The sequence below is a fragment of the Oncorhynchus mykiss genome, chromosome 5, assembly GCF_057628025.1.
Source record: "Oncorhynchus mykiss isolate SJ-2025 chromosome 5, ASM5762802v1, whole genome shotgun sequence".
Lineage (NCBI taxonomy): Eukaryota > Metazoa > Chordata > Actinopteri > Salmoniformes > Salmonidae > Oncorhynchus > Oncorhynchus mykiss.
In genome coordinates, this window is record NC_143026.1 from 97,208,661 (window position 1) to 97,231,039 (window position 22,379).

Consider the following 22,379-nt stretch of genomic DNA (forward strand, 5'->3'; position numbering starts at 1 on the left):
GGAGATACCGGTAGTCAGGTCGGAGATACCGGTAGTCAGGTCGGAGATACCGCTAGTCAGGTCGGAGATACCGGTAGTCAGGTCGGAGACACCGGTAGTCAGGTCAGAGACACCGGTAGTCAGGTCGGAGATACCGGTAGTCAGGTCAGAGACACCGGTAGTCAGGTCAGAGACACCGGTAGTCAGGTCGGAGACACCGCTAGTCAGGTCGGAGACACCGCTAGTCAGGTCGGAGACACCGGTAGTCAGGTCGGAGACACCGGTAGTCAGGTCAGAGACACCGGTAGTCAGGTCAGAGATACCGCTAGTCAGGTCGGAGATACCGCTAGTCAGGTCAGAGACACCGGTAGTCAGGTCGGAGACACCGCTAGTCAGGTCGGAGACACCGCTAGTCAGGTCGGAGACACCGCTAGTCAGGTCGGAGACACCGGTAGTCAGGTCGGAGACACCGCTAGTCAGGTCGGAGACACCGGTAGTCAGGTCGGAGACACCGCTAGTCAGGTCGGAGACACCGGTAGTCAGGTCAGAGACACCGCTAGTCAGGTCAGAGACACCGGTAGTCAGGTCAGAGATACCGGTAGTCAGGTCGGAGACACCGGTAGTCAGGTCAGAGACACCGGTAGTCAGGTCAGAGACACCGGTAGTCAGGTCAGAGACACCGGTAGTCAGGTCAGAGATACCGGTAGTCAGGTCGGAGATACCGGTAGTCAGGTCGGAGACACCGGTAGTCAGGTCGGAGATACCGGTAGTCAGGTCGGAGATACCGGTAGTCAGGTCGGAGATACCGGTAGTCAGGTCGGAGATACCGCTAGTCAGGTCGGAGATACCGGTAGTCAGGTCGGAGACACCGGTAGTCAGGTCAGAGACACCGGTAGTCAGGTCGGAGATACCGGTAGTCAGGTCAGAGACACCGGTAGTCAGGTCAGAGATACCGGTAGTCAGGTCAGAGATACCGGTAGTCAGGTCAGAGACACCGGTAGTCAGGTCAGAGACACCGGTAGTCAGGTCAGAGACACCGGTAGTCAGGTCAGAGACACCGGTAGTCAGGTCAGAGACACCGGTAGTCAGGTCAGAGACACCGGTAGTCAGGTCAGAGACACCGGTAGTCAGGTCAGAGACACCGGTAGTCAGGTCGGAGATACCGGTAGTCAGGTCAGAGACACCGGTAGTCAGGTCGGAGATACCGGTAGTCAGGTCGGAGATACCGGTAGTCAGGTCAGAGACACCGGTAGTCAGGTCGGAGATACCGGTAGTCAGGTCGGAGATACCGGTAGTCAGGTCGGAGATACCGGTAGTCAGGTCGGAGATACCGGTAGTCAGGTCGGAGATACCGCTAGTCAGGTCGGAGATACCGGTAGTCAGGTCGGAGACACCGGTAGTCAGGTCAGAGACACCGGTAGTCAGGTCGGAGATACCGGTAGTCAGGTCGGAGATACCGGTAGTCAGGTCGGAGATACCGGTAGTCAGGTCGGAGATACCGGTAGTCAGGTCGGAGATACCGCTAGTCAGGTCGGAGATACCGGTAGTCAGGTCAGAGACACCGGTAGTCAGGTCAGAGACACCGGTAGTCAGGTCAGAGACACCGGTAGTCAGGTCAGAGACACCGGTAGTCAGGTCAGAGACACCGGTAGTCAGGTCAGAGACACCGGTAGTCAGGTCGGAGATACCGGTAGTCAGGTCGGAGATGCCGCTAGTCAGGTCGGAGATGCCGCTAGTCAGGTCGGAGATGCCGCTAGTCAGGTCGGAGATGCCGCTAGTCAGGTCGGAGATGCCGCTAGTCAGGTCGGAGATACCGCTAGTCAGGTCGGAGATACCGGTAGTCAGGTCAGAGATACCGCTAGTCAGGTCGGAGATGCCGCTAGTCAGGTCGGAGATACCGCTAGTCAGGTCGGAGATGCCGCTAGTCAGGTCGGAGATGCCGCTAGTCAGGTCGGAGATGCCGCTAGTCAGGTCGGAGATGCCGCTAGTCATGTCGGAGATGCCGCTAGTCAGGTCGGAGATACCGCTAGTCAGGTCGGAGACACCGGTAGTCAGGTCAGAGACACTGGTAGCGGAGGTCTCCAGTGCTGTAATCGTCACGGTGTGCAACTCTGTTTGAGTGATACAGAGCGCGTACCTCCGGGTTTACAGGCTTAGGAGAGGACGGTGATGAAACAGTCTTGTAGACGGGTTCTCAAAGTCTCTGGGCTTATAGTCTCAGGAGAGGACGGTGATGAAACAGTCTTGTAGGCCGGGTTCTCAAAGTCTCTGGGCTTATAGTCTCAGGAGAGGACGGTGATGAAACAGTCTTGTAGACGGGTTCTCAAAGTCTCTGGGCTTATAGTCTTAGGAGAGGACGGTGATGAAACAGTCTTGTAGGCCGGGTTCTCAAAGTCTCTGGGCTTATAGTCTCAGGAGAGGACGGTGATGAAACAGTCTTGTAGACGGGTTCTCAAAGTCTCTGGGCTTATAGTCTCAGGAGAGGACGGTGATGAAACAGTCTTGTAGACGGGTTCTCAAAGTCTCTGGGCTTATAGTCTCAGGAGAGGACGGTGATGAAACAGTCTTGTAGACGGGTTCTCAAAGTCTCTGGGCTTATAGTCTCAGGAGAGGACGGTGATGAAACAGTCTTGTAGACGGGTTCTCAAAGTCTCTGGGCTTATAGTCTCAGGAGAGGACGGTGATGAAACAGTCTTGTAGACGGGTTCTCAAAGTCTCTGGGCTTATAGTCTCAGGAGAGGACGGTGATGAAACAGTCTTGTAGACGGGTTCTCAAAGTCTCTGGGCTTATAGTCTCAGGAGAGGACGGTGATGAAACAGTCTTGTAGACGGGTTCTCAAAGTCTCTGGGCTTATAGTCTCAGGAGAGGACGGTGATGAAACAGTCTTGTAGACGGGTTCTCAAAGTCTCTGGGCTTATAGTCTCAGGAGAGGACGGTGATGAAACAGTCTTGTAGGCCGGGTTCTCAAAGTCTCTGGGCTTATAGTCTCAGGAGAGGACGGTGATGAAACAGTCTTGTAGACGGGTTCTCAAAGTCTCTGGGCTTATAGTCTTAGGAGAGGACGGTGATGAAACAGTCTTGTAGGCCGGGTTCTCAAAGTCTCTGGGCTTATAGTCTCAGGAGAGGACGGTGATGAAACAGTCTTGTAGACGGGTTCTCAAAGTCTCTGGGCTTATAGTCTCAGGAGAGGACGGTGATGAAACAGTCTTGTAGACGGGTTCTCAAAGTCTCTGGGCTTATAGTCTCAGGAGAGGACGGTGATGAAACAGTCTTGTAGGCCGGGTTCTCAAAGTCTCTGGGCTTATAGTCTCAGGAGAGGACGGTGATGAAACAGTCTTGTAGACGGGTTCTCAAAGTCTCTGGGCTTATAGTCTCAGGAGAGGACGGTGATGAAACAGTCTTGTAGGCCGGGTTCTCAAAGTCTCTGGGCTTATAGTCTCAGGAGAGGACGGTGATGAAACAGTCTTGTAGACGGGTTCTCAAAGTCTCTGGGCTTATAGTCTCAGGAGAGGACGGTGATGAAACAGTCTTGTAGACGGGTTCTCAAAGTCTCTGGGCTTATAGTCTCAGGAGAGGACGGTGATGAAACAGTCTTGTAGACGGGTTCTCAAAGTCTCTGGGCTTATAGTCTCAGGAGAGGACGGTGATGAAACAGTCTTGTAGACGGGTTCTCAAAGTCTCTGGGCTTATAGTCTCAGGAGAGGACGGTGATGAAACAGTCTTGTAGGCCGGGTTCTCAAAGTCTCTGGGCTTATAGTCTCAGGAGAGGACGGTGATGAAACAGTCTTGTAGACGGGTTCTCAAAGTCTCTGGGCTTATAGTCTCAGGAGAGGACGGTGATGAAACAGTCTTGTAGGCCGGGTTCTCAAAGTCTCTGGGCTTATAGTCTCAGGAGAGGACGGTGATGAAACAGTCTTGTAGACGGGTTCTCAAAGTCTCTGGGCTTATAGTCTCAGGAGAGGACGGTGATGAAACAGTCTTGTAGACGGGTTCTCAAAGTCTCTGGGCTTATAGTCTCAGGAGAGGACGGTGATGAAACAGTCTTGTAGACGGGTTCTCAAAGTCTCTGGGCTTATAGTCTCAGGAGAGGACGGTGATGAAACAGTCTTGTAGACGGGTTCTCAAAGTCTCTGGGCTTATAGTCTCAGGAGAGGACGGTGATGAAACAGTCTTGTAGACGGGTTCTCAAAGTCTCTGGGCTTATAGTCTCAGGAGAGGACGGTGATGAAACAGTCTTGTAGGCCGGGTTCTCAAAGTCTCTGGGCTTATAGTCTCAGGAGAGGACGGTGATGAAACAGTCTTGTAGACGGGTTCTCAAAGTCTCTGGGCTTATAGTCTTAGGAGAGGACGGTGATGAAACAGTCTTGTAGGCCGGGTTCTCAAAGTCTCTGGGCTTATAGTCTCAGGAGAGGACGGTGATGAAACAGTCTTGTAGACGGGTTCTCAAAGTCTCTGGGCTTATAGTCTCAGGAGAGGACGGTGATGAAACAGTCTTGTAGGCCGGGTTTTCTCAGTCCTATTTTTGGCTTTTTGTTTCATGACATGCTGACATTTGAAAGCAGGGTAGTCTTGCCTACTACAGACAGGGATCCCCAAACTAATATTTGAAAATAAATAGTTTTATTGCTAAATTCAAATAAACATAAACTTTAAGAATATTGCAGGAGCAAAAGGAAAACATGTCGTCCCATTGCGCCACCCCGCCCGCCCAACCCCGCACCCACCCCACCCCGCCCGCCCAACCCCCGCCCCACCCGCCCCCGCCCCGCCCCGCCCCCGCCCCGCCCCGCCCCGCCCCACCCGTATTTCAGTTATTGAACAGTAAGTTTAACGTACCTTCCAGCTAGAATCTTGTAGTAGGCAAATATCTGATCAGCCAGCTTGTAGACAAACTGATCAAAACACAGGTTGACCTGCAGAGGATGTCATATAGGAAGTATAGTATCAGTCATCATACAGATTAATACAGGTTGACCTGAGGTAAGATGGTGTCATTTAGGTTAGTTAGTCTAATGGTGAACTAGTTACCTCTGCTGTAGTGATGACTAGTCTAATGGTGAACTAGTTACCTCTGCTGTAGTGATGACTAGTCTAATGGTGAACTAGTTACCTCTGCTGTAGTGATGACTAGTCTAATGGTGAACTAGTTACCTCTGCTGTAGTGATGACTAGTCTAATGGTGAACTAGTTACCTCTGCTGTAGTGATGACTAGTCTAATGGTGAACTAGTTACCTCTGCTGTAGTGATGACGAGTCTAATGGTGAACTAGTTACCTCTGCTGTAGTGATGACTAGTCTAATGGTGAACTACTTACCTCTGCTGTAGTGATGACTAGTCTAATGGTGAACTACTTACCTCTGCTGTAGTGATGACTAGTCTAATGGTGAACTAGTTACCTCTGCTGTAGTGATGACTAGTCTAATGGTGAACTAGTTACCTCTGCTGTAGTGATGACTAGTCTAATGGTGAACTAGTTACCTCTGCTGTAGTGATGACTAGTCTAATGGTGAACTAGTTACCTCTGCTGTAGTGATGACTAGTCTAATGGTGAACTAGTTACCTCTGCTGTAGTGATGACTAGTCTAATGGTGAACTAGTTACCTCTGCTGTAGTGATGACTAGTCTAATGGTGAACTACATACCTCTGCTTCTATCTCATCATAGAGGAACTGCTTCTTGAACTTGGTCAGGGCGTAGTGGGCACTGTCATTATAGAGGTCCAGAGGATACAGCACATACCTGGGGGACAGACACTTCATGAGACTGGCTCTGGATGGAAGACACGACTGTGTGCGTGTGTGTGTGTGTGTGTGTGTGTGTGTGTCTCCTCCTTACTCCATCATAGAGGCCTCCTTGGTCTCCAGAATGTGGTCTGTGAGGATCCAGGGCATGGACATCTCGATGGGGAACTGGATCCTGCGACCCATGGTCAGCTCCAGGAAGAACTCTCTGAACCACAGCTGAGACAGGTCACAGCACTGCTGTAGGGTCTCTGTTAGGGAGGGGACAAAGGGTTAGAGAGGGGACAGAGGGAGGGTTAGAGGGGGGACAGAGGGTTAGAGAGGGGACAGAGGGAGGGTTAGAGAGGGGACCGAGGGTTAGAGAGGGGACAGAGGGAGGGTTAGAGAGGGGACAGAGGGAGGGTTAGAGAGGGGACAGGGGGTTAGAGAGGGGACAGAGAGAGGGGACAGACGGAGGGTTAGGGAGGGGACAGAGGGAGGGTTAGGGAGGGGACAGAGGGAGGGTTAGGGAGGGGACAGAGGGAGGGTTAGGGAGGGGACAGAGGGAGGGTTAGGGAGGGGACAGAGGGAGGGTTAGGGAGGGGACAGAGGGAGGGTTAGAGAGGGGACAGAGGGAGGGTTAGAGGGGGGAAAGACGGAGGGTTAGAGGTAGAGAGGGAACAGGGAGAGACAGAGCAGGATGGTTCTGTAAACTCCTTACCGCTGAAGTTGAGCAGGTGAGTATAGAAGGAGGACAGGGTTAGGGGGGGGACAGACGGAGGGTTAGGGGGGGACAGACGGAGGGTTAGGGGGGGACAGACGGAGGGTTAGAGGTAGAGAGGGAACAGGGAGAGACAGAGCAGGATGGTTCTGTAAACTCCTTACCGCTGAAGTTGAGCAGGTGAGTATAGAAGAAGGACAGGGTTAGGGGGGGACAGACGGAGGGTTAGGGGGGGACAGACGGAGGGTTAGTGGGGAACAGACGGAGGGTTAGAGAGAGAGGGAACAGGGAGAGACAGAGCAGGATGGTTCTGTAAACTCCTTACCGCTGAAGTTGAGCAGGTGAGTATAGAAGGAGGACAGGGTTAGGGGGGGGGAAAGACGGAGGGTTAGGGGGGGACAGACGGAGGGTTAGAGGTAGAGAGGGAACAGGGAGAGACAGAGCAGGATGGTTCTGTAAACTCCTTACCGCTGAAGTTGAGCAGGTGAGTATAGACGAAGGACAGGGTTAGGGGGGGACAGACGGAGGGTTAGGGGGGGACAGACGGAGGGTTAGAGGTAGAGAGGGAACAGGGAGAGACAGAGCAGGATGGTTCTGTAAACTCCTTACCGCTGAAGTTGAGCAGGTGAGTATAGAAGAAGGACAGGGTTAGGGGGGGGACAGACGGAGGGTTAGGGGGGGACAGACGGAGGGTTAGAGGTAGAGAGGGAACAGGGAGAGACAGAGCAGGATGGTTCTGTAAACTCCTTACCGCTGAAGTTGAGCAGGTGAGTATAGAAGAAGGACAGGGTTAGGGGGGGACAGATGGAGGGTTAGTGGGGGGACAGACGGAGGGTTAGAGGTAGAGAGGGAACAGGGAGAGACAGAGCAGGATGGTTCTGTAAACTCCTTACCGCTGAAGTTGAGCAGGTGAGTATAGAAGAAGGACAGGGTTAGGGGGGGACAGACGGAGGGTTAGTGGGGGGACAGACGGAGGGTTAGAGGTAGAGAGGGAACAGGGAGAGACAGAGCAGGATGGTTCTGTAAACTCCTTACCGCTGAAGTTGAGCAGGTGAGTATAGAAGAAGGACAGGGTTAGGGGGGGGACAGACGGAGGGTTAGGGGGGGACAGACGGAGGGTTAGAGGTAGAGAGGGAACAGGGAGAGACAGAGCAGGATGGTTCTGTAAACTCCTTACCGCTGAAGTTGAGCAGGTGAGTATAGAAGAAGGACTCTCTGTGGAACTTCTCCATGTCCATGATGGTGGGTCCCTCCAGACTGCTGCGGAGAGTCTTCTTAGAACCACTCTTATCAGCTATCAGAGACTCCAGCATGGTACGAACCATGTACAGCTACAGAGGAGGAGGAGAGGAAGAGCAGGAGAAGAGGACATTAAACGAAAAGCCCAGTTGTGTCTCACTACTAAGATCCATCCTGAAACCATGTTGTGTGTCTCACTACTAAGATCCATCCTGAAACCATGTTGTGTGTCTCACTACTAAGATCCATCCTGAAACCATGTGGTGTCTCACTACTAAGATCCATCCTGAAACCATGTGGTGTCTCACTACTAAGATCCATCCTGAAACCATGTGGTGTCTCACTACTAAGATCCATCCTGAAACCATGTGCTGAGACCGAGGGTGCTGAGAGAGAGAGAGAGACTGAGGGTGCTGAGAGTGAGGGGGAGAGACCGAGGGTGCTGAGAGTGAGGGGGGGACACCGAGGTTGCTGAGAGTGAGGGGGAGACACCGAGGGTGCTGAGAGAGAGAGAGAGACACACCGAGGGTGCTGAGAGAGAGAGAGAGAGACACCGAGGGTGCTGAGAGAGAGAGAGAGAGACACCGAGGGTGCTGAGAGAGAGAGAGAGAGACACCGAGGGTGCTGAGAGAGAGAGAGAGAGACACACCGAGGGTGCTGAGAGAGAGAGAGAGAGAGACACACACCGAGGGTGCTGAGAGAGAGAGAGAGAGAGACACACACCGAGGGTGCTGAGAGAGAGAGAGAGAGACACACCGAGGGTGCTGAGAGAGAGAGAGAGAGACACACCGAGGGTGCTGAGAGAGAGAGAGAGACACACACCGAGGGTGCTGAGAGAGAGAGAGAGACACCGAGGGTGCTGAGAGAGAGAGAGAGAGACACCGAGGGTGCTGAGAGAGAGAGAGAGAGACACCGAGGGTGCTGAGAGAGAGAGAGAGACACCGAGGGTGCTGAGAGAGAGAGAGAGACACCGAGGGTGCTGAGAGAGAGAGAGAGACACCGAGGGTGCTGAGAGAGAGAGAGAGACACCGAGGGTGCTGAGAGAGAGAGAGAGACACCGAGGGTGCTGAGAGAGAGAGAGAGACACCGAGGGTGCTGAGAGAGAGAGAGAGACACCGAGGGTGCTGAGAGAGAGAGAGAGACACCGAGGGTGCTGAGAGAGAGAGAGAGACACCGAGGGTGCTGAGAGAGAGAGAGAGACACCGAGGGTGCTGAGAGAGAGAGAGAGACACCGAGGGTGCTGAGAGAGAGAGAGAGACACCGAGGGTGCTGAGAGAGAGAGAGAGAGAGACCGAGGGTGCTGAGAGAGAGAGAGAGAGAGACACCGAGGGTGCTGAGAGAGAGAGAGAGAGACCGAGGGTGCTGAGAGAGAGAGAGAGACCGAGGGTGCTGAGAGAGAGAGAGAGAGACCGAGGGTGCTGAGAGCGAGAGAGAGACCGAGGGTGCTGAGAGCGAGAGAGAGACCGAGGGTGCTGAGAGCGAGAGAGAGACCGAGGGTGCTGAGAGCGAGAGAGACACCGAGGGTGCTGAGAGCGAGAGAGACACCGAGGGTGCTGAGAGAGAGAGACACCGAGGGTGCTGAGAGAGAGAGACACCGAGGGTGCTGAGAGAGAGAGACACCGAGGGTGCTGTGAGAGAGAGAGACACCGAGGGTGCTGTGAGAGAGAGACCGATGGTGCTGAGAGAGAGGGAGAGAGACCGAGGGTGCTGAGAGAGAGGGAGAGAGACCGAGGGTGCTGAGAGAGAGACCGGGGGTGCCGAGAGAGAGGGGGAGAGACCGAGGGTGCTGAGAGAGAGGGGGAGAGACCGAGGGTGCTGAGAGAGAGGGGGAGAGACCAAGGGTGCTGAGAGAGAGAGAACAGAGGGTGCTGAGAGAGGGGGCTCAGACAGACCTGTGTGCTGGAAGGGCCGACGGCGCGGCGAGGAACCTTGATGTCAAAGCCTCCCTTGGGGTCTTTCTCTCCTCGCAGGGCAGGGTCATTGTGGGGCTCATGTCCTGCCTCCCAATCACAGATGGTCTTCCTGATGGCCTGCAGGACACTGGGGAGAGAAACATGTTGATCAGTACATCAGAGTGACTGAGCGTGTGTGTGTGTGTGTGTGTGTGTGTGTTGCGCTCCGTAGTACCTTTGCACCACGTTCTTCTTCTTCTTGATGGCCTGCCGTAGCGGGTCTCTCAGGGTGAGCTGGGCGAAGTCCTGCAGGGCCGAGTAGATGGTGTGGCGGATAGCGTGGTTAAACACCGACTCCATACGACCCATCAGGACCTGTAAACCCTTTATCATGGCCATCACCTGGAGGGAAGGACCACCTCACGGTTAGTTAGTCTCTAACATACCTAGAGACAGGTTAGTTAGTCTCTAACACACCTAGAGACAGGTTAGTTGGTCTAACACACCTAGAGACAGGTTAGTTAGTCTCTAATACACCTAGAGACAGGTTAGTTAGAGACAGGTTAATTAGAGACAGGTTAGCTAGAGACAGGTTAGTTAGAGACACACCTAGAGACAGGTTAGTTAGAGACACACCTAGAGACAGGTTAATTAGAGACACACCTAAAGACAGGTTAATTAGAGACAGGTTAGTTAGAGACACCTCAGAGACAGGTTAATTAGAGACAGGTAAGTTAGAGACACACCTCACACAGGTAAATTAGAGACAGGTTAATTAGAGACACACCTCACACAAGTAAATTAGAGACATGTTTAATTAGAGACACACCTAGAGACAGGTTAATTAGAGACACCTCACACAGGTTAATTAGAGACACGCCTAGAGACAGGTTAATTAGAGACACACCCAGAGACAGGTTAATTAGAGACAGGTAAGTTAGAGACAGGTTCATTAGAGACAGGTTAATTAGAGACAGGTTAGTCAGAGACAGGTTAGTCAGAGACAGGTTAGTCAGAGACAGGTTAGTCAGAGACAGGTTAGTCAGAGACACACCTCACACAGGTTAATTAGAGACAGGTTAGTCAGAGACACACCTCACACAGGTTAATTAGAGACAGGTTAGTCAGAGACAGGTTAGTCAGAGACAGGTTAGTCAGAGACAGGTTAGTCAGAGACACACCTCACACAGGTTAATTAGAGACAGGTTAGTCAGAGACACACCTCACACAGGTTAATTAGAGACAGGATAGTCAGAGACAGGTTAGTCAGAGACACACCTCACACAGGTTAATTAGAGACAGGTTTGTTAGAGACAGGTTAGTTAGAGACACACCTCACACAGGTTAATTAGAGACAGGTTAGTTAGAGATAGGTTCATTAGAGACAGGTTAGTCAGAGACAGGTTAGTTAGAGACACCTCACACAGGTTAATTAGAGACAGGTTTATTAGAGACAAGTTAGTTAGAGACACCTCACACAGGTTAATTAGAGACAGGTTAGTTAGAGACAAGTTAGTTAGAGACACCTCACACAGGTTAATTAGAGACAGGATAGTCAGAGACAGGTTAGTCAGAGACACACCTCACACAGGTTAATTAGAGACAGGTTAGTTAGAGACAGGTTCATTAGAGACAGGTTAGTCAGAGACAGGTTAGTCAGAGACACACCTCACACAGGTTAATTAGAGACAGGTTAGTTAGAGACACACCTCACACAGGTTAATTAGAGACAGGTTAGTTAGAGACAGGTTCATTAGAGACAGGTTAGTCAGAGACAGGTTAGTCAGAGACACACCTCACACAGGTTAATTAGAGACAGGTTAGTTAGAGACACCTCGCACAGGTAAATTAGAGACAGGTTAATTAGAGACAGTTAAGTTAGAGACAGGTTCATTAGAGACAGGTTAATTAGAGACAGGTTAGTCAGAGACAGGTTAGTTAGAGACACACCTCACACAGGTTAATTAGAGATAGGTTAGGCAGTGACACACCTCACACAAGTTAATTAGAGACAGGTTAGTCAGAGACAGGTTAGTCAGAGACACACCTCACACAGGTTAATTAGAAACAGGTTTGTTAGAGACAGGTTAGTTAGAGACACATCTCACACAGGTTAATTAGAGACAGGTTAGTTAGAGACACACCTCACACAGGTTAATTAGAGACAGGTTAGTTAGAGACAGGTTCATTAGAGACAGGTTAGTCAGAGACAGGTTAGTCAGAGACACCTCACACAGGTTAATTAGAGACAGGTTAGTTAGAGACAGGTTCATTAGAGACAGGTTAGTCAGAGACAGGTTAGTTAGAGACAGGTTAGTTAGAGACACACCTCACACAGCTTAATTAGAGACAGGTTAGTTAGAGACACGCCTCACACAGGTTAGTTAGAGACACACCTAGAGACAGGTTAGTTAGAGACACACCTCAGACAGGTTAGTTAGAGACAGGTTAGTTAGAGACACACCTCACACAGGTTAATTAGAGACAGGTTAGTTAGAGACAGGTTAGTTAGAGACAGGTTAATTAGAGACGGGTTAATTAGAGACGGGTTAATTAGAGACGGGTTAATTAGAGACAGGTTAATTAGAGACACACCTCACACAGGTTAGTTAGAGACAGGTTAGTTAGAGACAGGTTAATTAGAGACAGGTTAATTAGAGACAGGTTAGTTAGAGACAGGTTAATTAGAGACAGGTTAATTAGAGACACACCTCACACAGGTTAGTTAGAGACAGGTTAGTTAGAGACACACCTCACACAGGTTAGTTAGAGACACACCTCACACAGGTTAGTTAGAGACAGGTTAGTTAGAGACACACCTCACACAGGTTAGTTAGAGACAGGTTAGTTAGAGACACACCTCACACAGGTTAGTTAGAGACACGCCTAAAGACAGAACTTCTCCTCGCTAAAGAGGGGTTAGGCTGACTGACCTCTACCAGGGAGAACTTCTCCTCACTAAAGAGGGGTTAGGCTGACTGACCTCTACCAGGGAGAACTTCTCCTCACTAAAGAGGGGTTAGGCTGACTGACCTCTACCAGGGAGAACTTCTCCTCACTAAAGAGGGGTTAGGCTGACTGACCTCTACCAGGGAGAACTTCTCCTCACTAAAGAGGGGTTAGGCTGACTGACCTCTACCAGGGAGAACTTCTCCTCACTAAAGAGGGGTTAGGCTGACTGACCTCTACCAGGGAGAACTTCTCCTCACTAAAGAGGGGTTAGGCTGACTGACCTCTACCAGGGAGAACTTCTCCTCACTAAAGAGGGGTTAGGCTGACTGACCTCTACCAGGGAGAACTTCTCCTCACTAAAGAGGGGTTAGGCTGACTGACCTCTACCAGGGAGAACTTCTCCTCACTAAAGAGGGGTTAGGCTGACTGACCTCTACCAGGGAGAACTTCTCCTCACTAAAGAGGGGTTAGGCTGACTGACCTCTACCAGGGAGAACTTCTCCTCACTAAAGAGGGGTTAGGCTGACTGACCTCTACCAGGGAGAACTTCTCCTCACTAAAGAGGGGTTAGGCTGACTGACCTCTACCAGGGAGAACTTCTCCTCACTAAAGAGGGGTTAGGCTGACTGACCTCTACCAGGGAGAACTTCTCCTCACTAAAGAGGGGTTAGGCTGACTGACCTCTACCAGGGAGAACTTCTCCTCACTAAAGAGGGGTTAGGCTGACTGACCTCTACCAGGGAGAACTTCTCCTCACTAAAGAGGGGTTAGGCTGACTGACCTCTACCAGGGAGAACTTCTCCTCACTAAAGAGGGGTTAGGCTGACTGACCTCTACCAGGGAGAACTTCTCCTCACTAAAGAGGGGTTAGGCTGACTGACCTCTACCAGGGAGAACTTCTCCTCACTAAAGAGGGGTTAGGCTGACTGACCTCTACCAGGGAGAACTTCTCCTCGCTTGTGTAGTTGTATCGTGTAGCTCGTTCATACTCCTCCGCGTTGTCAGGACACTCCTTGTTCGAGTACTTATCTGTTGGATGAACCAGCTTCCACGAGTACTGCAAGAAGAAGAGTCATCATCATCATCATCATCATCACCGTGTTAGAAAACCTGCTTTTATAACATTAAGTATTTATAGCTTTGGTGAGATCAATCTGCATGAACCCAGTTCATTTATTCTGTCCTGTCGTGTTGTTTTAGTGCCAACCTTAACCCTGGATGGGTCCGAGGTCAGGGGTCACTCACCACTTCCATGACGTGTGCGCTCCACTGGGACAGTAGCTGCATCCCCTGCAGAGACAGGTCAAACAGCTTCCTGTACTCATGGTCTGTCTTGTGGGCCTCCTGACGACCGGACCCCGTCACCACCTAGAGAGAGACATCTTTATTAGGACATAACAGACCCTGGTCTCCACCTAGAGAGAGACATCTTTATTAGGACATAACAGACCCTGGTCTCCACCTAGAGAGAGACATCTTTATTAGGACATAACAGACCCTGGTCACCACCTAGAGAGACATCTTTATTAGGACATAACAGACCCTGGTCTCCACCTAGAGAGATACATCTTTATTAGGACATAACAGACCCTGGTCTCCACCTAGAGAGACATCTTTATTAGGACATAACAGACCCTGGTCTCCACCTAGAGAGACATCTTTATTAGGACATAACAGACCCTGGTCTCCACCTAGAGAGATACATCTTTATTAGGACATAACAGACCCTGGTCTCCACCTAGAGAGATACATCTTTATTAGGACATAACAGACCCTGGTCTCCACCTAGAGAGACATCTTTATTAGGACATAACAGACCCTGGTCTCCACCTAGAGAGATACATCTTTATTAGGACATAACAGACCATGGTCTCCACCTAGAGAGATACATCTTTATTAGGACATAACAGACCATGGTCTCCACCTAGAGAGAGACATCTTTATTAGGACATAACAGACCCTGGTCTCCACCTAGAGAGAGAGAGACATCTTTATTAGGACATAACAGACCCTGGTCTCCACCTAGAGAGACATAACAGACCCTGGTCTCCACCTAGAGAGAGACATCTTTATTAGGACATAACAGACCCTGGTCTCCACCTAGAGAGAGACATCTTTATTAGGACATAACAGACCCTGGTCTCCACCTAGAGAGAGACATCTTTATTAGGACATAACAGACCCTGGTCTCCACCTAGAGAGACATCTTTATTAGGACATAACAGGTTAACAGACCCTGGTCTCCACCTAGAGAGACATCTTTATTAGGACATAACAGGTAAACAGACCCTGGTCTCCACCTAGAGAGACATCTTTATTAGGACATAACAGGTTAACAGACCCAGACAGGGAAAGGTGTGTTGCTAGGTGCTCACCTCACTGTTGCTGTATCGAGCCAGCTCAGAGATGAACCTCATGTGGTCTTCCCTGATCTGAACCATCTGCTCACAGATATTATACTGAGGACTGCTGCCTGTTGAGGTACATGACCACCTGGGAACGGGGAGGAGAGAGAGGTGAGAAGAGGTGGATGGAGGAGAGAGAAAGAGAAAGAAGAGAGAAGAGAGAGAGAAAGAGAGAGAAGAGAGAAAGAGAGAGGGGGGGGGGGGGAGAGAGAGTAGAGAAAACCTCACCTGTTCTTGTTCTCTTCAAAGTGTGCGCTTGTCTTGATGTACCTGGACAGCTCAATCTGCATGTCACCAAACAGAGGTACCACCTGCAGTTGCTGTTGGGGACAGATACATGAAGACCAGTCAGTTAGTCAGAGCCATTTCAGATACATGAAGACCAGTCAGTTAGTCAGAGCCATTTCAGATACATGAAGACCAGTCAGTTAGTCAGAGCCATTTCAGATACATGAAGACCAGTCAGTTAGTCAGAGCCATTTCAGATACATGAAGACCAGTCAGTTAGTCAGAGCCATTTCAGATACATGAAGACCAGTCAGTTAGTCAGAGCCATTTCAGATACATGAAGACCAGTCAGTTAGTCAGAGCCATTTCAGATACATGAAGACCAGTCAGTTAGTCAGAGCCAATTCAGATACATGAAGACCAGTCAGTTAGTCAGAGCCATTTCAGATACATGAAGACCAGTCAGTTAGTCAGAGCCATTTCAGATACATGAAGACCAGTCAGTTAGTCAGAGCCATTTCAGATACATGAAGACCAGTCAGTTAGTCAGAGCCATTTCAGATACATGAAGACCAGTCAGTTAGTCAGAGCCATTTCAGATACATGAAGACCAGTCAGTACCCCTAATTCACTACACAGACAATAAGGCCCATGTACCCCTAATTCACTACACAGACAATAAGGCCCATGTACCCCTAATTCACTACACAGACAATAAGGCCCATGTACCCCTAATTCACTACACAGACAATAAGGCCCATGTACCCCTAATTCACTACACAGACAATAAGGCCCATGTACCCCTAATTCACTACACAGACAATAAGGCCCATGTACCCCTAATTCACTACACAGACAATAAGGCCCATGTACCCCTAATTCACTACACAGACAATAAGGCCCATGTACCCCTAATTCACTACACAGACAATAAGGCCCATGTACCCCTAATTCACTACACAGACAATAAGGCCCATGTACCCCTAATTCACTACACAGACAATAAGGCCCATGTACCCCTAATTCACTACACAGACAATAAGGCCCATGTACCCCTAATTCACTACACAGACAGTAAGGCCCATGTACCCCTAATTCACTACACAGACAATAAGGCCCATGTACCCCTAATTCACTACACAGACAATAAGGCCCATGTACCCCTAATTCACTACACAGACAATAAGGCCCATGTACCCCTAATTCACTACACAGACAATAAGGCCCATGTACCCCTAATTCACTACACAGACAATAAGGCCCATGTACCCCTAATTCACTACACAGACAGTTTATGAACACACACAGACATAAAAACGATGAGATTTTCAATGTTGATTGAGGGTGAAAGGTCAGCGACACATCCTTGGTTTAGACACATACTGATAACACCCACAGCAACATGTCTCTCCTACTGCTCACCTTGAAGAACTTGTCAATCTTTGTCAGGTTGATCCTCTTCTTGGCGTCCATTTTGTAGATGTTGCTGTTACTGCCATCCATCAGGTACAGACCAAACCCCATCACCTAGAGATAACAGACAGGTACAGACCAAACCCCATCACCTAGAGGTAACAGACAGGTACAGACCAAACCCCATCACCTAGAGGTAACAGACAGGTACAGACCAAACCCCATCACCTAGAGGTAACAGACAGGTACAGACCAAACCCCATCACCTAGAGGTAACAGACAGGTACAGACCAAACCCCATCACCTAGAGGTAACAGACAGGTACAGACCAAACCCCATCACCTAGAGATAACAGACAGGTACAGACCAAACCCCATCACCTAGAGGAAACAGACAGGTACAGACCAAACCCCATCACCTAGAGGTAACAGACAGGTACAGACCAAACCCCATCACCTAGAGATAACAGACAGGTACAGACCAAACCCCATCACCTAGAGGTAACAGACAGGTACAGACCAAACCCCATCACCTAGAGGTAACAGACAGGTACAGACCAAACCCCATCACCTAGAGGTAACAGACAGGTACAGACTAAACCCCATCACCTAGAGGTAACAGACAGGTACAGACCAAACCCCATCACCTAGAGGTAACAGACAGGTACAGACCAAACCCCATCACCTAGAGGTAACAGACAGGTACAGACCTAACCCCATCACCTAGAGGTAACAGACAGGTACAGACCTAACCCCATCACCTAGAGGTAACAGACAGGTACAGACCAAACCCCATCACCTAGAGGTAACAGACAGGTACAGACCTAACCCCATGGTCGAAGGGAATAGGAGGCCATGTTCGGAGCTGGCCAGCCAGACGGTAGCGTACCTTGAGCAGCATGTGTTTCTCGTTGGGGGTCAGGTACATCCTGTTCTCATAGTAATCAACACACAGGTTGACTATGTCAGCCAGCAGCTCATCGTGGCCGTTAATCACCTCCAACTGCTGCTGCAGAGACTGGAGACAGAGAGAGATGTTTAACTGACAAGTGTTGTTTTAGAGAGGAAAGACCAACAGCTGAAACCTGCTGGGTGGCGATTCAACAAATAGAATCGTTGGAGATTAACAGAGAATGATGGACAGTAGTATGTTCGTCGGCACGGTGTGTTACCTGAGTGATCTTGTTGTGGTTGGCCAGGTGTGTGTGTTACCTGAGTGATCTTGTTGTGGTTGGCCAGGTGTGTGTGTTACCTGACTGATCTTGTTGTGGTTGGCCAGGTGTGTGTGTGTTACCTGACTGATCTTGTTGTGGTTGGCCACGTGTGTGTGTGTTACCTGACTGATCTTGTTGTGGTTGGCCAGGTGTGTGTGTTACCTGACTGATCTTGTTGTGGTTGGCCAGGTGTGTGTGTTACCTGAGTGATCTTGTTGTGGTTGGCCAGGTGTGTGTGTTACCTGACTGATCTTGTTGTGGTTGGCCAGGTGTGTGTTACCTGAGTGATCTTGTTGTGGTTGGCCAGGTGTGTGTGTTACCTGACTGATCTTGTTGTGGTTGGCCAGGTGTGTGTGTTACCTGAGTGATCTTGTTGTGGTTGGCCAGGTGTGTGTGTTACCTGAGTGATCTTGTTGTGGTTGGCCAGGTGTGTGTGTGTGTTACCTGACTGATCTTGTTGTGGTTGGCCAGGTGTGTGTGTGTGTTACCTGACTGATCTTGTTGTGGTTGGCCAGGTGTGTGTGTGTGTTACCTGACTGATCTTGTTGTGGTTGGCCAGGTGTGTGTGTGTGTTACCTGACTGATCTTGTTGTGGTTGGCCAGGTGTGTGTGTGTGTTACCTGAGTGATCTTGTTGTGGTTGGCCAGGTGTGTGTGTGTGTTACCTGAGTGATCTTGTTGTGGTTGGCCAGGTGTGTGTGTGTTACCTGAGTGATCTTGTTGTGGTTGGCCAGGTGTGTGTGTTACCTGAGTGATCTTGTTGTGGTTGGCCAGGTGTGTGTGTTACCTGAGTGATCTTGTTGTGGTTGGCCAGGTGTGTGTGTTACCTGAGTGATCTTGTTGTGGTTGGCCAGGTGTGTGTGTTACCTGAGTGATCTTGTTGTGGTTGGCCAGGTGTGTGTGTTACCTGAGTGATCTTGTTGTGGTTGGCCAGGTGTGTGTGTTACCTGAGTGATCTTGTTGTGGTTGGCCAGGTGTGTGTGTTACCTGAGTGATCTTGTTGTGGTTGGCCAGGTGTGTGTGTTACCTGAGTGATCTTGTTGTGGTTGGCCAGGTGTGTGTGTTACCTGAGTGATCTTGTTGTGGTTGGCCAGGTGTGTGTGTTACCTGAGTGATCTTGTTGTGGTTGGCCAGGTGTGTGTGTGTTACCTGAGTGATCTTGTTGTGGTTGGCCAGAAACATGGAGAGGTTCTGAGACTCCTGGATGGACGAGGGTTCTGACATCTTCCTGAGGAACTGGGCAGCTCTACAGAGAGGAGAGGAAGGGGGGAGGAGATGGAGGGAGAGAGACAGAGGGAAGAAGAAGGCGGGAGGGAGAGAGGGAAGGAGATAGAAGGCGGGAGGGAGAGACGGAGGAAGAACAGTACGTGAGAGATCAAGGCGGCGAGGGGACGCTGAGTGATGATACCATCTAGTGTCTATGATAGCAGGGAGGGGACGCTGAGTGATGATACCATCTAGTGTCTATGATAGCAGGGAGGGTACGCTGAGTGATGATACCATCTAGTGTCTATGGTAGCAGGGAGGGGACGCTGAGTGATGATACCATCTAGTGTCTATGATAGCAGGGAGGGGACGCTGAGTGATGATACCATCTAGTGTCTATGATAGCAGGGAGGGGACGCTGAGTGATGATACCATCTAGTGTCTATGATAGCAGGGAGGGGACGCTGAGTGATGATACCATCTAGTGTCTATGATAGCAGGGAGGGGACGCTGAGTGATGATACCATCTAGTCTCTATGATAGCAGGGAGGGGACGCTGAGTGATGATACCATCTAGTGTCTATGATAGCAGGGAGGGGACGCTGAGTGATGATACCATCTAGTCTCTATGATAGCAGGGAGGGGACGCTGAGTGATGATACCATCTAGTGTCTATGATAGCAGGGAGGGGACGCTGAGTGATGATACCATCTAGTGTCTATGATAGCAGGGAGGGGACGCTGAGTGATGATACCATCTAGTGTCTATGATAGCAGGGAGGGGACGCTGAGTGATGATACCATCTAGTGTCTATGATAGCAGGGAGGGGACGCTGAGTGATGATACCATCTAGTGTCTATGATAGCAGGGAGGGGACGCTGAGTGATGATACCATCTAGTGTCTATGATAGCAGGGAAGGTACGCTGAGTGATGATACCATCTAGTGTCTATGATAGCAGGGAGGGGACGCTGAGTGATGATACCATCTAGTGTCTATGATAGCAGGGAGGGGACGCTGAGTGATGATACCATCTAGTGTCTATGATAGCAGGGAGGGGACGCTGAGTGATGATACCATCTAGTCTCTATGATAGCAGGGAGGGGACGCTGAGTGATGATACCATCTAGTGTCTATGATAGCAGGGAGGGGACGCTGAGTGATGATACCATCTAGTGTCTATGATAGCAGGGAGGGGACGCTGAGTGATGATACCATCTAGTGTCTATGATAGCAAATGTGTTCCAGAATATACTGCATCTCCCACTGCTCATGATAGGATGACACTGCTCCTGGTAGGATATCACTGCTCATATCACTGCTCCTGATAGGATATCACTGTTGACCAGAGACCCATGGGCCCAGTTCCACCACTGTTGACCAGAGACCCATGGGCCCAGTTCCACCACTGTTGACCAGAGACCTATGGGCCCAGTTCCACCACTGTTGACCAGAGACCTATGGGCCCAGTTCCACCACTGTTAACCAGAGACCTATGGGCCCAGTTCCACCACTGTTGACCAGAGACCCATGGGCCCAGTTCCACCACTGTTGACCAGAGACCCATGGGCCCAGTTCCACCACTGTTGACCAGAGACCCATGGGCCCAGTTCCACCACTGTTGACCAGAGACCCATGGGCCCAGTTCCACCACTGTTGACCAGAGACCTATGGGCCCAGTGCCACCACTGTTGACCAGAGACCTATGGGCCCAGTTCCACCACTGTTGACCAGAGACCTATGGGCCCAGTTCCACCACTGTTGACCAGAGACCTATGGGCCCAGTTCCACCACTGTTAACCAGAGACCTATGGGCCCAGTTCCACCACTGTTGACCAGAGACCCATGGGCCCAGTTCCACCACTGTTGACCAGAGACCCATGGGCCCAGTTCCACCACTGTTGACCAGAGACCCATGGGCCCAGTTCCACCACTGTTGACCAGAGACCTATGGGCCCAGTTCCACCACTGTTGACCAGAGACCTTTGGGCCCAGTTCCACCACTGTTGACCAGAGACCCATGGGCCCAGTTCCACCACTGTTGACCAGAGACCCATGGGCCCAGTTCCACCACTGTTGACCAGAGACCCATGGGCCCAGTTCCACCACTGTTGACCAGAGACCCATGGGCCCAGTTCCACCACTGTTGACCAGAGACCTATGGGCCCAGTTCCACCACTGTTGACCAGAGACCTTTGGGCCCAGTTCCACCACTTGACCAGAGACCTTTGGGCCCAGTTCCACCACTGTTGACCAGAGACCTTTGGGCCCAGTTCCACCACTTGACCAGAGACCCATGGGCCCAGTTCCACCACTTGACCAGAGACCTTTGGGCCCAGTTCCACAACAGTGCACTATAAAGGGAATAGGGTCCCATGTAGGACCTTTCTGTACCGTTTGTATGCAGAGTGGTCGTTCTTGACGCTACACTTCATGTTCTTGAGTTCATCCAGCACAGCGAACATGTTGATGAACTTCCCCAAGGTCAGGAGGTAGGCCTCGGAGACAAAGTCCTTCCTCCTCTCAGCGTGGCAGAGACGACGCACCTCCCCACAGAACCGGTCTATAGCCAATCGCTGATGAGGAGAAAGAGGGGGGGGGGGGGTTGACATGGATAGAAGGTTTAACAGTTACATTTCAAGAACACATCTTTATATTAATTTAATTTGAACAAATTATTTTAACTAAATGTGTATACAATATTTCACAGAACATATGAGAATATTATCTACAGAGAGAGGTGTGTGAGTGAGTGAGTGAGTGAGTGAGTGAGGGAGTGAGGGAGCCTCCGGCTGGTTGGTGTGACAGAGAGAGGTGGGGGGGTGTGTGTGAGAGAGAGGTGAGGGGGTGTGTGTGTGAGAGAGGCGAGGGGGTGTGTGTGAGAGAGGCGAGGGGGTGTGTGTGAGAGAGGCGAGGGGGTGTGTGTGTGAGAGAGGCGAGGGGGTGTGTGTGTGAGAGAGGCGAGGGGGTGTGTGTGTGAGAGAGGTGAGGGGGTGTGTGTGTGAGAGAGGCGAGGGGGTGTGTGTGTGAGAGTGGCGAGGGGGTGTGTGTGTGAGAGAGGCGAGGGGGTGTGTGTGTGAGAGAGGCGAGGGTGTGTGTGTGTGAGAGAGGCGAGGGGGTGTGTGTGTGTGAGTGTGAGAGAGGCGAGGGGGTGTGTGTGTGTGAGAGAGGCGAGGGGGTGTGTGTGTGTGAGAGAGGCGAGGGGGTGTGTGTGTGTGTGAGAGGCGAGGGGGTGTGTGTGTGTGAGAGAGGCGAGGGGGTGTGTGTGTGAGAGAGAGAGGCGAGGGGGTGTGTGTGTGAGCGAGAGAGGCGAGGGTGTGTGAGCGAGAGAGGCGAGGGGGTGTGTGTGCGAGAGAGGCGAGGGGGTGTGTGTGTGAGAGAGGCGAGGGGGTGTGTGTGTGAGAGAGAGAG

General features: G+C 50.8%; 1 protein-coding gene across 7 annotated transcripts in view; it reads right to left on the reverse strand.

The window, feature by feature from the left end:
- The window catches only part of LOC110524889 (cytoplasmic FMR1-interacting protein 1 homolog), an 80,628-nt gene that overhangs the window by 29,117 nt on the left and 29,132 nt on the right, over nt 1-22,379 (reverse strand). For all 7 annotated transcript variants that reach the window (XM_090236525.1, XM_090236526.1, XM_090236527.1 and 4 more), the window contains 14 exons: nt 21,363-21,544; nt 18,913-19,009; nt 17,440-17,568; nt 16,561-16,665; nt 15,139-15,230; nt 14,881-14,998; nt 13,751-13,873; nt 13,437-13,562; nt 9,789-9,955; nt 9,554-9,701; nt 7,600-7,753; nt 5,817-5,973; nt 5,624-5,720; nt 4,817-4,893 (listed from right to left, as the gene is read on the reverse strand). In XM_090236525.1, the coding sequence (XP_090092651.1) occupies nt 4,817-4,893; nt 5,624-5,720; nt 5,817-5,973; nt 7,600-7,753; nt 9,554-9,701; nt 9,789-9,955; nt 13,437-13,562; nt 13,751-13,873; nt 14,881-14,998; nt 15,139-15,230; nt 16,561-16,665; nt 17,440-17,568; nt 18,913-19,009; nt 21,363-21,544 (1,772 nt within the window). The remainder of the gene's footprint in view (nt 1-4,816; nt 4,894-5,623; nt 5,721-5,816; nt 5,974-7,599; nt 7,754-9,553; nt 9,702-9,788; nt 9,956-13,436; nt 13,563-13,750; nt 13,874-14,880; nt 14,999-15,138; nt 15,231-16,560; nt 16,666-17,439; nt 17,569-18,912; nt 19,010-21,362; nt 21,545-22,379) is intronic.